Raw genomic sequence first — 18,814 nt, forward strand, 5'->3', positions numbered from 1 at the left:
ACTTTCTAAAGGCACCCACCTAGCTTCTTTTTTTTCAACAGTGTTTGACTGTTGAAACTCTTATTGGAGCAGAAGCCGTAGTTCAAAAGCGGGCGAGTCCTTTTTCCTCATACCCTCATTGATTTCTGTTGAAGCAAACAGATGAGCTTATATATATAAATATGTATATCTGCTTTTTTTAATGAGAAGTGCTAGAATTCACTAAAAAAGGTTAGAATTGAAATGAGTAATCTTCAGTGCATAATGCAACTGTTAATTTTAGCTCCTTGCGTAGGAGCTGTTATGACTTGAACAGCCGGCTCTAGCCTTCATTAGAGAAGAAGCAGGCAGTTTTGAGACAGGTGGAGCTGGATCAAGCTGTGAAAGTGATTTGCTCGAAGCTGGTCATTAGTGTTAGAAATCTGGTCCCTCTCTATTGCATCCTTACCTTGTCCCATGATTGCTACCCTTGCTTTTATTTACTTCTCATCTTTTTTTCCAGGTTGACTATGATCCATCACGCTCCGTGAAGGACCAGCATGGAGGTTGGTGCTTTGAACTGTTAATGGGGACATGGGACTCACGTCGTCGTTGATCATTTGTGTGGACTCCGCCAACGAAGAGCACCAGAAGGCGCTAGAAAGACAGTGGGAATTATAGCAGTTTTTCAGGTAAATGGCTTCTTTCCTCCTGATCAACGATGAGTGTCCTTGGTTTTGAGAACACTGTGTGAGCACGTAGGTGAGCTGCGGGGGGGTAACATGCCCATGAAGAACTTGTGCATGTATGTGTGTTTCTTGATGTGAATCCATATCAAATTAAGGGTTGTTTAACAGTTTCGGGTCTTGCCCTTCATCGTGGGTTGAATTTCTAGCGAAGCGTTCAACATTTCAGTTATAAATGAGAATGGCCAATACCATGGGACTTCCTGGGGAAGGGCGGTGGGAGGAAGGAGAAGAACTTGAAGCTCAACTTGGCTTGCTGTCAGCTAATTTGTGAGCTTCATATTCCAGTTGGTTAAGGAACTGTGTAGCTTCATTTCTTGTGAAAGCCACAATTCTTCTTAAATGGGAAGATGATGTGGGAAAGGTTTTATTATTTTACTTGCTTTCAGTGTCAAAACAAAAGCAAAAGTTGGAGGAAGTAAGTTTTTATTACTTGGTAGGTCGGGTTTTTTTCCCCCACTTAAAACGTAACTTAAAAAAAGAAAGGTAAGTGATACCAGATCTGTTGGACATTAATTACAAGCTGTAAAAAGAAACATGGCAAAGTGTGGTTGTGCTTAATAGCCAGTGTTTCATTGTTGAGAAATGGCAAGGTGTTGCAAACGACCCCTTTCTGAAATAGCTCCCTTTCTCAACCACAGTTGTTTTTCCTGAAGATACTTCTTAAACCAAATGGATGGGGGAAGGAAAAGTTAAATTATTCATGAGTCTCATTTGACAATTGATCAGTGGAGGAGGCTTCAAGAGGGAGCTGGGGGTAGAGAGAGAGAGAAAGAGAGAGAAAATAATAATAGGCTTTAACTTGAAAAGCCTTTAAAGCTTCTGTACAACAACCCATTGTGAGCTGAGACTAAATGCAGGTTGGTTAAGATATCTTCATCAGAAATACCTGCCAAGGGTTTCCTGTAGGATTTTCATCGTGTTGGAGAGTGACATGGGGTTTGGGAAGAGGCTTAGGTTTTTAATAATGGAGCTGTCAGTTTGATGCCTGGAAATGCTGACCGTGAGTGCTTTATTGCCAAATTTAGATTTAATATTTATATTGAATTATGACCTCTTCAAATATCTATATCTTTGAAATGGTAGTGAGCACCATGAGCTTCTGCTCTGTACAAAACCCATGGCTGGGAGCTAAAAAGGGTGTTGTTTCTCACGCTTTGTTTCTATTTCTGTGTTTTATTTATTTGTTTGACTACTCTTTTTTTTATTTAAAAAAAAAAAGAAAATGGGCAGGGGAGGGGGAAATCAGGAGGAGGGGAGCACTGAGATGCCAAAGACCTGGAATTCTGAATGGGTCCTTCCTGCATGGTGCTGTTGAGCTCTGTAGCAGAAAGTCCCTCACCATCCATGCAGTCCTGGGGCTGGGGTGGGAGAAACAGGAGGTTGCAGGACCTTACCTTAAATCTGCTCCCCAAGACTTGTTTAACCTGACACTGTTGTGCTGGTCTGGACAGCCAAGTATTGTCGATTCAGTACATCTCTTCAGTACCTCTTTCCACTCCTGAGCTGTGTATTTTAGTTTGCTTAACAAAGGAAATTAAATGACTTGGGAATTAAAAAAAAAAAAAAAATCGTAATTTTAAAAAAACCAAACAGATAATTCACCCGTAGTGTTTTTGTGTGTGTTTGTGTCGTGATATCTTGACCTTTCAGGTCACCAAATCTTGTTATTTTAATTTCTGTCTGGAAGAATGTCTGAGCAAGGTAAATCAAACCAGGAGACAGCAGAGGAAGCTGCCAAAGAGCAGGAGACTGCCATCTCTGAGGGGAACATGGACAACTGTATCCTTAATAAATCTGAAAGCTCGGAAGTGGAGGAGAAGGAGGAGAAGCTGAGCGATGCCAAGACAGAGCTGCAGGTAAGACAGGAATGGTGAATCTGTGTGTTAAATATCAGTGTGCTACCATTGTCTTTGCATTTCTGTCTCCTCTTTCTATGCCTACGCTTCTATTTTTCCTGTCTTAATTTTGAGACTGTCTCTTTATTTATTTTTTTTTAAGACTGTTTATTTTTTTGGTTTTTTTTGGGTCCTTTTACCTCCCTATAAAATAAATGCTGTTATTTGTTATACCTTTTAAGCTCTTTAGGCTGCTGTCCCTGTTATTAATTTTTCTGAGAAGTTAATTCCTAGACATCTGTGTTAAAGCTTGGTGAAATATTTGGCTGTTTTCCCTCTTTGGGGATTTAGAAAACTACCTTGATCTCATGAATTTACAGGTAATACTTAATGAATAATTACTTAATGTGTGGTTTGGTTTGTAGGTGTTACTGCCAACAAAAAGTTGTTATGCAAAGCCTAAGAAGGTAATTTGAAAAGAGGACTTTATTGGATGAGGGGGTTTTAATCCTTTTTGCTCAATTAAATATAAAAATAAAGGGGGAGACTACAATTTAAGAGGAATTTGGAGAGGGGGAGCGTTTACTTAAGTATGCCTTTTCTTACATTTTTATTATATTCAGAATTGCAGAAAACTGCACAGTGTGTTTTTATTGGGTTTTTATACCTGTTCTTAAAAAGAATGAAGTGAGCAGAGATGATTCTTGGTTTTCCCTGCTTTCCAGACTGGGTTTGGGGAAATAGTTTTTGCAGTCAGCAACTGTTGAAAATGCCATTTAGGAGTGCTTTAGCCTCTTTTTTTTTATTGTTAATGCTCTTGCCATGCATATTCTCCACTGAAGTGATAACTGCTTCTCTTTTTTGCTCTACCCAGAAACGAGGTGCAAATCAGAACCAGCAGAAAAAGAGATCCAAGGTAAGGGTCCATCTCTGTTTGGAACTGCATGCCATGGTAGGATACAGAATTTCAATCAAATGTCTGTCTGCAATTGAAATTCTGGCCTTTCATCACTCGTGTAGTGGTTGGGGGTTCTTTTTGTGTGTTGTTTTTTTGTTTGTGATGGTTTGTTGGTTTTTTTCCCCTCCCCGTTACCCCATAATCTTGTTGCTCAAAGGCAGAGGACTTCCTCTAGATAGAATGTGTCAGGCTCCCCTTTATTTATCCTTCATACTTTTATGGTGCCGGGGTCGCTGTGTGCTTGTGTTAGACAGTGTGCTTGTGTGTGACACTGGGGATGGAAAAAGCTCATTCCTTTTGCTTTAGTAATTAACATTTTTGTTTGAATTTTATTTTAACGGACTAAGCTTGACATAAAGAAGCAGAGACTGGCTAGCTCCCTAAGGAGGAGGGGAGAGGAGAAGGAGCTTCTAGGAATGACAGAAAACCCTGAAAACCTTTTAATTTTCCAAGTGCAGATCCGTAAAACTTGCCCATTTTATTGTCCATGTTCATTGAATATAAAACTATTAGAAGAAAGAGGGGAAAAAACCCAAACCACAAAACAAACAAGCCAAAAACCCAAACCTAAACACCAGAATGAACCTTTAGTTTAACGTTATGTTAAATTAACCTTCAGCCTTGGATTATCTAGTCTTTGCTGTTACGTTTTTTGGTGGGAGTGAGTGAACTGTGGCAGAAATTATTAAAAGCAAAGAAACCTACCACCTCCCCTGCGTGGCAGATGGCTCGTTGCATAGAATCCTCTTCTGCGTGCATCAAAAGGCAGATAGAATTTTGCTGGCTGGGGTGGGTAGTAGTAATTTGGGATATTTAGGGAGAGCTGATGTACGCAGTTTATGTGACTTGGGGTCAGTAGTAGTGTTCTCTGTTTTGTTTTCTCTCTCTTATTCAGTCAGGAGCAAAAGGAAAACTCGTCCGGAGTCTTGCTGTGTGTGAAGAGTCATCCCCTCGCCCGGGAGTGGAAAATATTCATGATAATCAGGTACACTTGGAATCATTGCTCTTAGCTGCATGGTTGACCTCCATGTTCAGTTGCATGATTATGTTACTTAATTGGGCGTATTTAACAAAGTCTTTCTTGGGGGAAAAAAATTACATCTGACAATGAACACGTTTTTATGAAGTTGTCTGGTTTAGCGTGAACTTTATTTTGCAATTTCAGTTTTATACTATATCACAGGGTGTTGTTTGCTTTTTTTTCCAGACCCCCTGAAAATTTCAGCAAATGGAAAAGAATTCAAAAGAATTCAGATTTTAAAATTTAAAAAGATAGTAACAATCAAAAAGAATATTAATATATGTTCTTTTCTCTAAGGCTCTCTCTTTCGAGGCTGCACCAGATACTGTTATGAATATGCTCTGGTTTCTGGTTCCTCTGAGACTCCAGTTCATATCAGTGTCCCCCTTCACATAAAATTCACAGGTCTTTTGCACTCTAAAATACTTTGTTAGAGCCAAGGATGCCTCCTACTGAGTGACATTCATTTTCTAAACTCTTGGTGTAGATTTTCCGGTATCAAAAAAGCGTGTATTTGAGTTTATCTGTACTGGTGGTGTTGTATTCCCAGTAGCTGGTAGAGTTCTGTCCCCTGCACCTCTCACCTCGGACAATAACACTGGTGACAGTCTTTGGAGGCTAACTTCGAAAAATATCCCCCCAAAAACGAAAGTAACAATCTCAAATGCTCTTCTTCGCTTGCCTGGTAAGAGCAAGGCTGAAAAACCACCCCCCAAACCAAAATACCATGAGCACTGCCTATAGTTTATGAGATGTTTATGTGCAAAACGAGATCAGCCATCGAGAGAGCTCGAGCAAGTGACTTCTTGTGAGCTTAGCACAATATCAAAACATATCACTTTTAAGTGTACTTTCTCACCATTTCCTCTATTGACTTGAAACGAAGCAAATCCAGCTCTCCTCTTAGCTCCTAAGTATGGAGAGGATTTTCTATTTTTGTAAAATATATATATATATATTTTTTTTTTTTTTTCTTGAAAGACCAAAAACCAGGTTGTTTAGCAGGGGGACGTCTACATGTTCTGCTGCTCTACAATGATGCTTATGCAGTGGGCAGGCAGGTGATTTGATCGGTTGTTCTGTCGTGGGTATTACTCTTTCTGCTTAAACTTGCATTACTCAAGACGCGTGGCTTTTGTTCTGCTTTCATTTGTATTTCCTATTGTTTAATGGCGAATGGAAAGGAGAATTAATACAAAGAGATTGTATTAAGCACCGCATGGTAGTTTATAATGTACTGCACAGGACCTGTATTAAACGTCAGAGAAAACTGGCAGGTTTGGAGGTAAAATCCCTGTCTGGATTGCACCCCGACGCCAGGCAGAGGAGGGGTTCCTGTCCCACGCAGCCTCTGGTCTTACCAGCCTTGGCCCAGCTGCAGCAAAGGTTTCTTTGACCATATCGAAATGTTTAGGGGAGATAAAATACCTCCCTGGACCGACCCCTGCATTCGTTTCCTCCCGACACAATTGGCTCGGTGTGATTAATTAGCTAGGAATTGCGCTTCTGCTGTGGCAGGCGTTTTCCTGATGCATCTGGCTCAGCTTGGCCACGGAAAGCTGGAGACCTGCAGGCTCCTCCTTGGACTGGCTGAAGGATACAGGAGGTTTTGTGGCCAGCCGAATGGCTTTGCTGTCACTTTAGAGGAGGAAAAGCTTCTTTTCGGTTTGGATTTTATTTTAGTTTTTAAAAATCGTTATTTTATCTTCATGGTTTACAAAGCACAGGGAATCGATTACCAGAGAATGTACGGTACATTGCCAGAACTACTGAGTATGGATTGTACTGCAGACTTGATGTTTGTATTGATATTTGAATACTTGCCTTCATTTTCCTGTATAGGGAAAAAACTTGTTTACCTGTATTACTTGACCTTGAACGCTTACCTGATGGTTCACTATGTCCTTACTTAAAAGGAATGTTGCCTTTAATGTTATACTATTGACCAAGAAGTGTATTATTGCAATTTGAACATCTATTTTGTTGTTCACTATACTTACCTTGTATCAATGTATTTATTAACATTGTATTTTATTATTGAGAAAAACCAATAAAAATCTAAGAAAACATACAGTAGCTTCCTTTCACGACTCCACAGCCCTTTTGTGTGTTTCTTCCAGTGCAAATATAGAAGTGCTACGTTACATGTAAGACTTAACTACTGTACGTTCCTACGTGTGGTTATGTGTAAAGTCTGTCGTTTTTTTTCTTTTCATAAGTGCATTTTAACCTCTGTGAAAGTTAGGATTAACGTCCTGGGAACAGCATGGCCAGTTACATTTTTCTCCTGTTCTGAGAAGGCAGCAGCGCAGTCGCTCTGCTCCAGGCAGCGCAGGGGATCAGAGTTATCCTTCGGGGGCTTTTTGGCAGTGGTTGATCCAAAGTTTGTTGCTTGAATGAGAAATCGAACTGCCCTTTGAAGTGAGAGAAAGCAGGCGTAACGTTAGCCCTCTTGAGCACAACCCAGCAGGTTAGCAAACGCTTTTCTACGCATCCTTATCTCAGATGACCAGGAGTTCCCACTCTCTCCCTCTGTATGCTCAGTTTTTGGCCAGTACTGTCAGCCAAACCGAACAGAAGTAGGGATTAAGGATGTAGTTCAGGTTAAATTTTGGCTCTAGGGCTCTGTTTCTCTTTTACGGTGCTTTTCATCTCAAGTCCTTTGTGCCACGTTCAAACTTCACAAAAAGTCAATACTGATTAAACTGAAAAATTGCCGAATTTCTGTCTTACCGTGGCATGTTTATGCTGATACCTTGTTCTGTTAGGATCTTGTCTTACGTGTGTTGTGGTGGCTGATTTGTAGTTCTTTAAAAAAATTCAGAAACCTAAAATTTGTAGTGATTATTGAAAGTACTGTTTGAATTCGTAATGGTCTGGTTGCTTAAAAAAACAAAACCAAAACAACCCTAACTTTAAAGTTTTGTAATGATCTTTTGGTATGAGAAATTGTGACAAAGGAAGGGAATTCACTAGCATTCAAGAAACTCTGATTTTCTCCAGTATTGGTGAATTTGGTTTTCATTAACATGATGCCAAAAAATTATCAGGCATGCAGGACTCTCTTCTGTGAAAGAAACCTGCGTTACCAGGGAGTTTTGTGACGGCTCAATTCAAATTTTTACACTATTTAAGCTTATAGTATTATTTTGTCCGTTTTTTCTTCAAAGGAGTATGAACACAGAATTATGCTTCCTTCAATCATGTCCAACCAGATTGGTATTTCTTGAAATATATAAATTACTCCATGGTAACTTCTAAAGAAAACAATTTGTGTTTTGTTACAACAAAGCCAAAGTGAAGTAATGTTGTAAGTGGGAAATAGCAAGTTCTTTAAAGCAAATCAGAAAAAGCCAACCAGCTTGAATTCTCAGTTTTAGTTGAGTTTTTAAAGCTGAAGCGTGCTTTCAAAGAGACTCATAGTCTCTGAATTTTGGAAGATAAAACTTGTGGTGCCTTGGAGAAGTTTCCCACAACTTGTTTGAAAGTCGCAGTGCACTTTCACCCATTTTGCTAAGGGCATATTTGCATATGTCTGTAAATATAAAGTACTTGATAGGTTAGTAAGCCCTCTTGTATACAACTGAGTCTATAATTTGCTGGGACTCTTCTACTTTCAGAGCCTGAAAGCTCAGTCCAGCTGACACTGCGCTTACATGTGCAAAACAGTTCATATGAACCTGCAGAATTTTGTAAGGAGGGGAAAAAAGTTATATTTTTTAGACATGTATCCATTAATCAACATTTAGCATGTGTAGTATTGATTAAATTATAGAATTACTAAAGAATGTTACACTGTTCTCGTAACTCTTAAGTGAGAACTATCAAAGTGTAGAATAACATAATACCTTTAATATAGGTAGACTAAAAGTTTACAGTGTTCAAATATTAGGGAAGAAACACACTTACCACTAGAATTTGGCCTCTAGGGTGCCATTATTCTCCTGGGAAAAAAAAAAAAATAATATTTTTCAAATAGGAAAGAAATGTATCTGGCTTCAGCTTTTCTAGCTACACATAGTTTAACACAAGTCTCTGCAGGTTGGAAGCCACGGTAATCTTACTGAATCTGGCCTTAAATTCATCTTTCTTTTTTTTTCCCAACAGGAATCAATCCAACTGCAGCTTTCAAGTTTTCCCAGCTTGCAAGAAGAAGATAAATCTAGTAAAGATGACTCTGAGAAAGAAAAAGAGAAGGATAAAAATAAAGAAAAAGAGAAAAACAGTGAAAAAACCAAGATCAGAATGTTATCAAAAGGTGAACTTAACAGTAATTATAGCAATTCAAATATTTTTCTGAAAAGGATTGTGTGTTCTCATAAGCATGTATTTCTTTATTTGTATACAAATACACAGTAGAAATAGTTTTATACATTAAGAAAATTCAGAACCCGAAACATGTATGCATGGGAATGGTTTTTTCATACAAACTCAGGCTTTGAAAGCGAAGAAACCTTCCAAACTGAGGTTCGATATTGGAGGTTATTAATTTTCTTTAATATAAAGTCATTCTTCTGAATACTTAACCGTGTTGATACAAACACATATATATGCAAATATATGTGTGATTATATAATAAGATAAGTGTAAGACTCTAATATGCTTTTCTCCATTACTGATAATATATTAGCATGTCATTTGTGCAATGTAGGCAGTAGAGAGTAATCCTCTGTGCTATTGCTCCTTTCTCATGGAGAATTTCTGTTCAATGCTGTAAGGAAATCCACCCATGGCCCTTAACTTGCATTGCAATCTACAGTTAGCCTTCTTCAGAAAATATTTTTGTATCTAAATATAGTATTATTTTTTTTTAAAAAAAAAAACAACCTTTTTATTAATCCATGGTACCGAGTTGCAATGTAATCTCTTAAAAATAATCATTGCCTACCTGGGTGTGGATCCGCAGCTGGTGTGAATTGTCAGTTGGCTTCAATGGAGCTCTCACAGTTCACGCCAGCTTGAGGATCTGTGGGTGCTTTTGAGTGAGGCGATTACAGCAGTGCTGAAAAATTAATTCTGACTAAAGTCACGCATCCCTATTACCTGCCCACTCTCAGGCGTCACTGGATTTCAGTCTCTTAACACAAGTAGAATTCCCCCCGGCACGATGCCTCATTTTCCACGTGTGCAGCATTTTATTAAGAGGTGCAAAGAGCTGGTGATGAATAAAACTTTTTTTTTTTTTTCTTTCCTTCATTTTTTAAAAAAATTTATTTAGTAGTTTAAAGGAAGAAAATTGCAAAGGTCTTGAGGGGCATTGAAGGTTTCCCATGATTTTCAAATGATCACTACTTTCTGTCAGCGTCTGGTTGTGCTGCTGTGCTCTCAGTAGAACGGTACAGAGGGATGGTGAATATCCACCCCATGCTGAATGTAGATCTTTGTTGGCTGAACTCCAAATGAACATTTTCTTTCAGACCGTACGCTTTCAGATTGTTGCTGGAAAATGGATTTTGATTTACGGCACAGCTTAATCGTGACTGCTCAGATGAAATAAATGAGGGGGGTGTGTGTTTGTTTTTCTCTTTCAGATTGCAGTCAAGAGTATACAGACTCGACAGGCATAGATTTGCATGAGTTTCTCATTAACACATTAAAGAATAACCCCAGGTAGGTGTTTTCTGCATTACAGCTGAAATTGTGCTCCTGAAATTGTAGCTGGCCATCTCTGAGTTCCCTTAAATGTATACTGTGTTTCATTGGTTCTGGAGATAGTTATGAGGGGAAAACATAAAGGAGGTAGGCTGTTAATGGAGCAAAAGGCTATAAAAAGTCATCAACTTCTACCCCCCTGTCCGGTCACCCATTGCTTAATTTCACTTTCAGTGACATACGGGCTTTGTCCTTACCTTCCTGCATATAGCTTTCCATGATTTTAGCAGTAATATATTATAACTATTGCAGTTGGAGATTTGTGTAGGAATATAAAGTAGCTTTCTTTTGGCAGTGGTGTGCACAATTAAAATCCTGTGTACAGTGCCAAATTCTGCTCTCCATATTCCCATAGTTTTCATTTGGAGCAGCGAGCTCGTTTTAACATTAAATTTGCCTCTGAATGTGTAAGGAAGGGTCTGTACCATTTTTACATGTTGTGATTTTCAGCATTCATTTTAAACTGAATCCATTAAATGGGTACCATGTAGTTCTGCAATTGCAGGAGAGCTAGGAATAATAGGGCGCCTAACAGCTTGCATGATCTCTTGTATAGATGACATAAGGTCCTTGGATTGTTTTGTCTGCGCAAAATGAGAAAGTTCAAAAGAGCTAAGGAGTGATGGACTCGTGTCAAGCTTACAAAAAATTTATGTGGGAACGTGCTGGGGAAATTTTTGAGTGTTTCTGGGCAGGGGGAAGGGACATCTGAAACCTTCCAGCTGAAAACAGAGCATTTTGACTGAGAAATGCTGCGGCGTTGCCTCCTGGGAGCCGTAGTTCAAAGGCGTTGTTCTCCATTGTGCTCTCTCTAACTAGATGAGATGTGCCCAGTCGTCTCGCCTGCAGATCAGTGCCTTGTGGAAGATCTGTCTCAGACAAAATTTCTGTGGTAGCAGGTCTCCTCATGAAAGATCTAGCTTGGCTGGAAGTCTCATTTTCCATCAAAAAGGGTGAAAAGAGACCAAAGCTATCCGTAGCAGTCAGAGTCTTTCTCTACACAAGGCATTGATCACAGCCTGGTGGGGCTGGAAGCCCTCTCAGACCATACTTCAGTTCAAGGAACAGCTAAATCATGTATGTCAGCGAAGGGGCAGCAAAGCAAGCCACAATCTTCTCCAGATGCACCAGGGCAAAGCATGTTTCATTTTAAATCGAGATGGCTGACAACACTTGCAAAATTGCCTTACAAACATCAGCGTTATTCCTTTTTTTCACCTAATATGTCTATTGGTAGTTGATGCTACAAATCCTTGCGTTTCTTTTTGACAGGGACAGAATGATACTCTTGAAAATGGAACAGGAAATTATTGATTTTATTAGCGACAACAAGTAAGTCGAGTTCCCCCACTTGGTTATTAAGTCACGCCTGCCTGTAGCGATGTGAGCTGTGTGAGGGATACGCTCCTGTGGACCACAGGGCTCGTACGCTGCAAGGCCAGGCTTTTGTTTCCTGACACATGGTGGTGTGGCTTAAAATACGGTTAGATGCAAATTAAAGCCTTTTGCTTTTCGTTACGTCGTAATTTTTCAGTGGCTTCCAGTGGCTCCAGTCATTTAGGTCCAAAAATATCAGTCAAGCTTTCAGTGCAGAGGATGATCAAATAGGCTACCTTTGGGGTTTCCCTGGGTGCTCTGTCCTAATGCGTTGGAAAATAGAGCTGACCTTGAGTGGAAGGGGCCTAGGGGTGGACAGACGGCTGAACGTGAGCCAGCAGTGTGCCCAGGTGGCCAAGAAGGCCCAAAGCATCCTGGCCTGTGTCAGGACCAGTGTGGCCAGCAGGAGTAGGGCAATGATGGTCCCCCTGTACTGGGCACTGGTGAGGCCTCACCTCGAGGGCTGTGTTGAGTTCTGGGCCTCTCGCCACAAGGACTTTGAGCTGCTGGAGTGTGTCCAGAGGAGAGCCACCAAGCTGGGGAGGGGTCTGGAGAACAAGTCCTATGAGGAGAGGCTGAGGGAACCGGGCATGTTTAGTTTGGAGAAGAGGAGGCTGAGGGGAGACCTCATTGCCCTCTACAACTCCCTGAAAGGAGGGTGTAGAGAGGTGGGTGTTGGCCTCTTCTCCCAAGGGAATAATGCCAGGAGCAGAGGAAATGGTCTGAAGTTGGGGCAGGGGAGGTTTAGGTTAAATATTAGGAAGAATTATTTTGCTGAGAGGGTTGTCAGGCTCTGGAACAGCCTGCCCAGGGAGGTGGTGGAGCCACCATCTCTGGAGGCATTTAAGAAACATGTAGATGTGGCTCTTCATGGCATGCTCTAGTGCCAGAGATTGTAGGGGTTTTTGTGTGTGTGTGGTTGGACTCAGTGATCTCAGAGGTCCCTTCCAACCATGAAGATTCTGTGATTCTTGCTACCACATGCTCTTTGTAATAAAAGGTTTCTGCAGCTTTAAAAAATAGAGAGTCAGAATAGAAGCAGATAAAGAAATATTGCTGTCGGGAAACAAACATTTTTGTCAGTAAGAGAGGAAAAAAAAAAAAGGAATATTTACCAACCTAGATCCTTCCAGTGTCACCCTACATCTGGCCTTTAGGAGAAAGGAAGAAAGCTCTTGCCCATGCCTCAGCAAATCTGCAGGATGGTTTGTGTGAGGAGCGTGAGCGTGTGTCAGGTTTGGGGATAAGTTCTCCCCAATGTATAGAATATTCAGTTGATACCGTGAAGCGTGAGCTTGGTTTGTCCCAGTGAAGTGCGTAGAAATATGCTTATTAAAAACTCAAAATATAATTCTTTTCTCTTGTCTGCCTTTTTGTAGCAAACACTTCCATGTAAATGCACAAAGGAGAATTTTTCAGTTAGATTTCTGTCCACTGAACTATCAAATGTATTGCTGTTTTCATTTCATTGTAGCTCAGAGGGAAATGTAATTATCAATGCACTTTTGTTTTGCTTTTTCCAGTAATCACTATAAAAAGTTCCCTCAGATGTCATCGTATCAGAGGATGTTAGTGCACAGGGTGGCAGCTTACTTTGGGATGGATCACAACGTGGATCAGACTGGAAAATCTGTAATTATCAACAAGACCAGCAATACAAGAATGTAAGCAGCAGCACTGTTGTGTTTGTCCTTGTTCCCTTTCACAAAAGCTGGTTTGTACCATGACTGCCTTCTGTATTTTTTTTATATATATATATTTATTTATTTTAATTTTTTTTTTTTGGTAACAAGAGTGAGTGCTTGGGGCGGGAGGGGAGGACAGGTCTGGCACTGTGAGGTTATTTGAAGATATAAAGAAGCGTCAGGAGAAATCAACCCAATGTTTCTCTTGTAAGAAACTCAACACAGTATGTTGGAATGTTACTTTCCCTGACTCCTTAGTGCCACCACTTTGCTACAGAAATGAGCTTGTTTCTTTAGGTGTCACCTGATACCATATGGTTATATTCCTAAATAACCCCAACATATTTGGAAGATTGCCTCTTCCCTTGTTCTGGCTCTCCCTGCTTCAAGAGTAATTTTCTGCCCAACCTGATTATTTAGGATTTAGTTCCCCTCCACCATCTGCCACTACTCGTTTCCTTTTCCTCCTCTTTTCCCCTCCTCGTTCTGCTTTATTTTCTCTTCAGATCTCATCGTTTGACCGCAGAGATTTTGTGGGATATAAATTCCTTCTGATGGTTCAAATGCATTGCAAAATTCCTGGCAGGTTAACCTTGTGCTGGCATGCTTTATGCTCTCCCCAACCTGTATGAAGCTGGCAAAAGCTCGTTTTAAGTTCCCTGGCTAATTGAGCAAAGATGCAGTGGTGCATCCTTGCCTGATCAGCATCACTTGTGCTGCTGAGTGCCACGTGTGTGTACACCATCACGGAACTGTAGCCTTCCTCTCCCTCTTTACCTATGAACTACATAATGAAGAGGAAGTAATTACAGCTGGGTAATGAAGTTTTGGTATCTGGTATTGGAACAGTAAAGACCTATTTGAAAATTGTGTGCTTCCTGTATTCAGTTAGTAGGAGAAATAAAACCATTTATTTCATTTACATATCCCGTAGTTAGGTCATTTACTTAGATGGAGTTGCAGAGAGTTGGGGTTTTTTTAACGTTATTAGCTTCTCCTGTAGAAGACTAGAGGGACTACTTAATATTGCAGCAACAAAATCTGAGCCAAACACATTGGTGTTTGTTATTTCACTGAGCCCTAAAAGTCTTCTATGTGGGAAGTAAGCTTAAGATCATGGACGATTTATTTTAGATCCTTTTCAGGGCTGTTCCTGAGATACTTGGACATCTGTAAAACAACACATAGACATTAACGTGTTTAAGGGGTTGAATAGAGCTTTTCAGAAGGCAGCAGAATTACAGTGGCTCAACAAAATTAATGTTCCGGCTCCTAAAGCTCGGCCTCAGGGTTGGTAATACCTGCTCCTGTGCGAGGTCTGTGTTTGGGTATGAATAGGAAGAAGCTGGGTATGCAGCAAACCGGTGTTCATTTTGGAGCTGCAAATGAGAGAACAAATAATTAGTCTCCTCTTAAACAAAACACAATCGGTCATATTTGAATGCTTTTTAGGCATTCCCCTTTCTTTACAGTTCTCCCTTTTCCCTTCACATCTGCATCCCCTCTGTAGTACACCGACTGCTACAGATCTTTCCTCACGGCATTGCCTTCTCCTGGTTGACTTCATAATGTGATGATATCACATTAATATCTGCTAAGGCCTTGCTCGGTTGTGTGGCTGTGCATCGCAGAGGTGGGATAGCGCTGGAGGTGCTGTTGGAAATGCTTGCACAGTGCTTCTGGAGAGGACGCTGAAGTCTTCTTCAAAAGTCAAGACTTTGTCCCAGTGCTCTGGTGAAGCTGTGGTGGGAATGACCAATCAAGGCTGTTTGCCAGGCATGAACTGCTGTCCTTGTGTGTGAGCTCAGCAGGCAGGACGTAGCAGGGGTGTAATGGATGGAATGACCCTTTCAGCTGTGGTCTTACAAGCTGGAGGTGAGGCACGGAGCCAGACAAATTGGTTCTGACATCGTTCCTGGGTAGATCTTCCAGAAGTAAGCACAGGACTTCTCCCTCTGTTGACTGGGAGCACAGCTGTTTTGTGAGCACCACACAAAATGCAGATTTTTCTGTTCTGCAGTGATTTAGTGATAGGGAACTGGATTTTAAGGAGCTCGTATTGCATCGTGGTGCTTCCAGTGTGTTATTTACATTATTTTGATACTGCTGTAGAATAAAACCTTGTAGAAGTAGCTCTTTCTTTTCATACCTGGAGGAGATGGCACGTTTTGTTTTGTTTTTCAAATGTCCCTGGCTCTGACAGAAAACAGATTGTTATTGTCCAGCATCAATAAGGGCTGATGAGATTTTATTATCCGCAGCAAATACCGCGTGTGAGTTCCACATTTTGAAAGCTTCCAGTGTGATTTCATGTGTTCTGCATTTCAGTGCTCTCAGAGGAGACAATTTGGTGCGGTTCAAAATCAACACGAAATACTGGGAATGTGTTGACTCTATTAATTACTACTTGGAAAGTATCCAGCGTACCGGAGAATCTGGAGAGCGGCTGAAACGCTCTTCAGCGTGGTTATGCCGTGCTGTAAGCCTGAGCTTTGATAGTTTTACACAAATTTATGGAGAGGGCCCCATAGATGGATATTCTGAAGATTTGCATGTGGACAATGAAGGATCTCTTTATGGCATATGGTTTCCAAAGCACTTGAGCTGCGAACTGTGGAGAGGGAGGAATATTCTTGCATATTCAAGAATTGATGAATTCTGCAGACTTCAGTCTGCGTGTGCCTGTTTGGGAAGAGCATACGACTCTACATAGAGTTGCCCCGTGGGCTTGAATAAGCACCATGTGGCTTATTTCTCTGGCTCATGTCCCATCTCTGGTCGCACTCGCAGGCGACTCGTTCCCTGGCTCCAGGCAGCGAGTTGCATTTATTCGGTTCAGCAGAGACCTCTCGTGCTCCCTGCCCGTGGGTGCTTGGAGGCACAAATCTCAGGAGAGTTAACAGCTTTGAGATGAATGGGCTGGTTGGGAAAATCTGGAAACAACCCTACTGTAGAGGTACCGTGGTACCGAGTAGGGTCTGTCAAACAGAGGACTAAGGTATGAATGGTCTAGAAGAGGGCAGTTCAATTCTTCGATCAATTGGCTGTCTTTGGGCAACACGTGTCCACCTCTGTGTAGCTGTGCCTACAAAGAATACCTAGTTTTTGAGGGCTTTGAATTTGAGAAGGTGCTTATTGAAGAGGTTGCACAGCTGGAACGAGGGCTATGGCTTGTCTGATCAACCAGGCTGCTTTACAGAGAAGTGAAGACGATGGTAAAAATGTGCTAGGACTAGAATCTCTCTAGGATTTGCAGTCCTGGAGCTCTAGTGAGCTGTTGGTGAAGTCTCTCTTAATAATACAGTCAGACCACAAGGACAGCTTTGCAGTCTGAAGACTATATATGATGAGGAGCTTAATGTAAGGTGCCCTTTTTTATAAATTTGATTGGAACGTGAAGAAGTCATATTGTTCTTGAAGCTTTTTTTATGAGGTGAAATTTTAAAACACAGAGGTGACCTCAAATGTCACCAAAACTACCCAAATGTTTGTTAACCCTCATAAAGTTAAGTCTCTGTACTCTAGCTCTTGTTATGGAATAGTGGATTTTAAAAACAAATTATCTTTCCATATGATTTTTGACATTAAGACTAGGTTAAAAAGAACAACTTCAAAAAATAAATATAAGTTTTCATGGTCTCATATCTTACAAAGCCCTGTCTAACTAAATTGTCCAACTTTAAAAAAATCTTAGCAGCACACATGAGAAATGTTCATGAGAAAACGAGGGAGGTTTTTTGCTGCTGTTTTTTTTTGGTTTTTTGAGTCAGAGAGTTCAAATACTTCTTAAAATGGGAAATCTGCTTTGAAACTGCTGTTGAGTCACCATTGTAATGTATGTTTGCGTATATTGTCGTTTGTGTCTGCCTGTCTTCTATCTAAAGATATGCTGAAATGTAGGGGGAACTTCAGGCAGTGAATTAAGATATAATCAGAAGTTTGGAATTGAGGCAATGTGGTGGGGCATCCCAAATTGGAGCAAAAAAACACGTGCCACCTTCTATTCCACATGTTCCTCCTAATTCCTGTCAAACAACTGGAAGTACTTCAGAGCTTTTTTGCAGAACTGTTTGTGTTATTGCACATATCAGTTCAATCAGTTTCATTCATTTAGTTATCTCGTAGGTAGGAGGAGAAATATAGGGGAAGTATGTTTGGAGTGCTGGGTTTCATCTGGTTGAGCTCCTTGCCCGTGTGACAGGAAACGAGAAGGGGTTTGATCTGGTTGAGCTCCTTGCCCGTGTGACAGGTATGTCTGTACCACAGCCCACACAGGCATTCGTGTACATTTTTATATAAGCATGAGTGGCAGGGCTCGTCAGAATTGAGAAGGTGGAGGGCTTAGAATATATAATGGCTGCATTTAGACATTTTCATACATCCTGAAGGCGTAACATACCTATTACAAACCTAATACCACTACTCACATCCTCGCTTATGACTAAGTTGGTTTGATTTCAAGAGCATCATGAGTTATGATCCTTGTAATACTTGTTCTTCTTCTTACTCTTAATATGTAAATGTTAATATAATATTGGCCCAGTCTTGAAGGTTTTTTGGTGCCTTTGAGATGCGTGAAAAACTCTGGGCAATACTAAGATGTTATGTGTGTTACAGGAATTTCTTATAACCTAGGAATTAGCAGAAGGAGACATAATGTACTGTAGGTACTTTGGGTAGCCTACAAGACCTTTGTAGCTATGAGATAAAATCTGTGTTATTCTGTCTCCTCTGTGTAAGGATGGTTTGAATGATGATCTCTAGAGATCCCTTCCAACTCGGACAATTCCGTGATTCTATGAATCACAAGCAGAGACAAAAAGCCCCTATTAGGTTTCTATTGTGTACACGCCGAGTGATCTTGTTGCAGATCACATCTATGCTAGTAGAGATGGGCTGGGCCACTTTCATTATCTTAAGATAAGAATCTGGACTTTGGTACAAGATCCTACCAACACGTCAGTAAAATGGCATACGCTGAACTTTGACAATTCCGATGAGGAAGAGTTTCTAGAAATTCTTTTTTTTTTACCCTAAGTGGAAATGCCAAGAAGTCTTCCTTGAGATGCCAAATGTTAACAGCCTTTGGAGCATGCAGAAAAGCACGTCTTTCCCCTTGACTGAATAAAATATTCAGTGTAAATGACTTTAATTTCTTTAAGCAGTTGTTTGCAGATGGAAAAGATGGGACATTTTCCACATGCGATTGGTAACGGCTCTCTTTTAGTTAGGTATATGGGAGTAGTTACAGCTGTGTACCTGCATGCATATATCTTGTTTTTTGGAAAATCTCAGTCAAAGCAAGTCAATGTTTGCCAGAGAGTTTGAAGCACAGTTTGGGATTTTTTTCCCCCCATCATAATATGGAATGGCTATCTGGCAAATAGTTTGCTATATGGTATTGCATCTGTGTTTAAGCACCTTATGCTATCCTTGAGTATCATATATGTCCACAAAGTAAGGGTCTCATGAGAGCAGAATTGCAGAATTAAGAGCCACATGATGCAGGAAGACATATGTGAACGCCATTAGTTCTGGTTTTATTTGTTTTCCTTGGAGTCTTGCATTACTTTTCTTCA

General features: G+C 40.6%; 1 protein-coding gene across 16 annotated transcripts in view; it reads left to right on the plus strand.

Moving 5' to 3' along the window:
* The window catches only part of ARPP21 (cAMP regulated phosphoprotein 21kDa), a 302,410-nt gene that overhangs the window by 188,898 nt on the left and 94,698 nt on the right, over positions 1-18,814 (plus strand). For 7 of the 16 annotated variants that reach the window (XM_014941793.1, XM_014941801.1, XM_014941810.1 and 4 more), the window contains exons 1-8: positions 399-650; positions 2,358-2,563; positions 3,417-3,458; positions 4,396-4,485; positions 8,629-8,779; positions 10,053-10,131; positions 11,446-11,505; positions 13,074-13,214. In XM_014941793.1, coding sequence (XP_014797279.1) covers positions 2,396-2,563; positions 3,417-3,458; positions 4,396-4,485; positions 8,629-8,779; positions 10,053-10,131; positions 11,446-11,505; positions 13,074-13,214 — 731 coding nt within the window. In that variant the 5' untranslated portion in view covers positions 399-650; positions 2,358-2,395. The other 9 variants (XM_014941747.1, XM_014941765.1, XM_014941713.1 and 6 more) reach the window with 5 other exon arrangements.

The sequence above is a fragment of the Calidris pugnax genome, unplaced genomic scaffold (genome assembly GCF_001431845.1).
Source record: "Calidris pugnax isolate Ruff unplaced genomic scaffold, ASM143184v1 scaffold23, whole genome shotgun sequence".
Classification (NCBI taxonomy): Eukaryota; Metazoa; Chordata; class Aves; order Charadriiformes; family Scolopacidae; genus Calidris; species Calidris pugnax.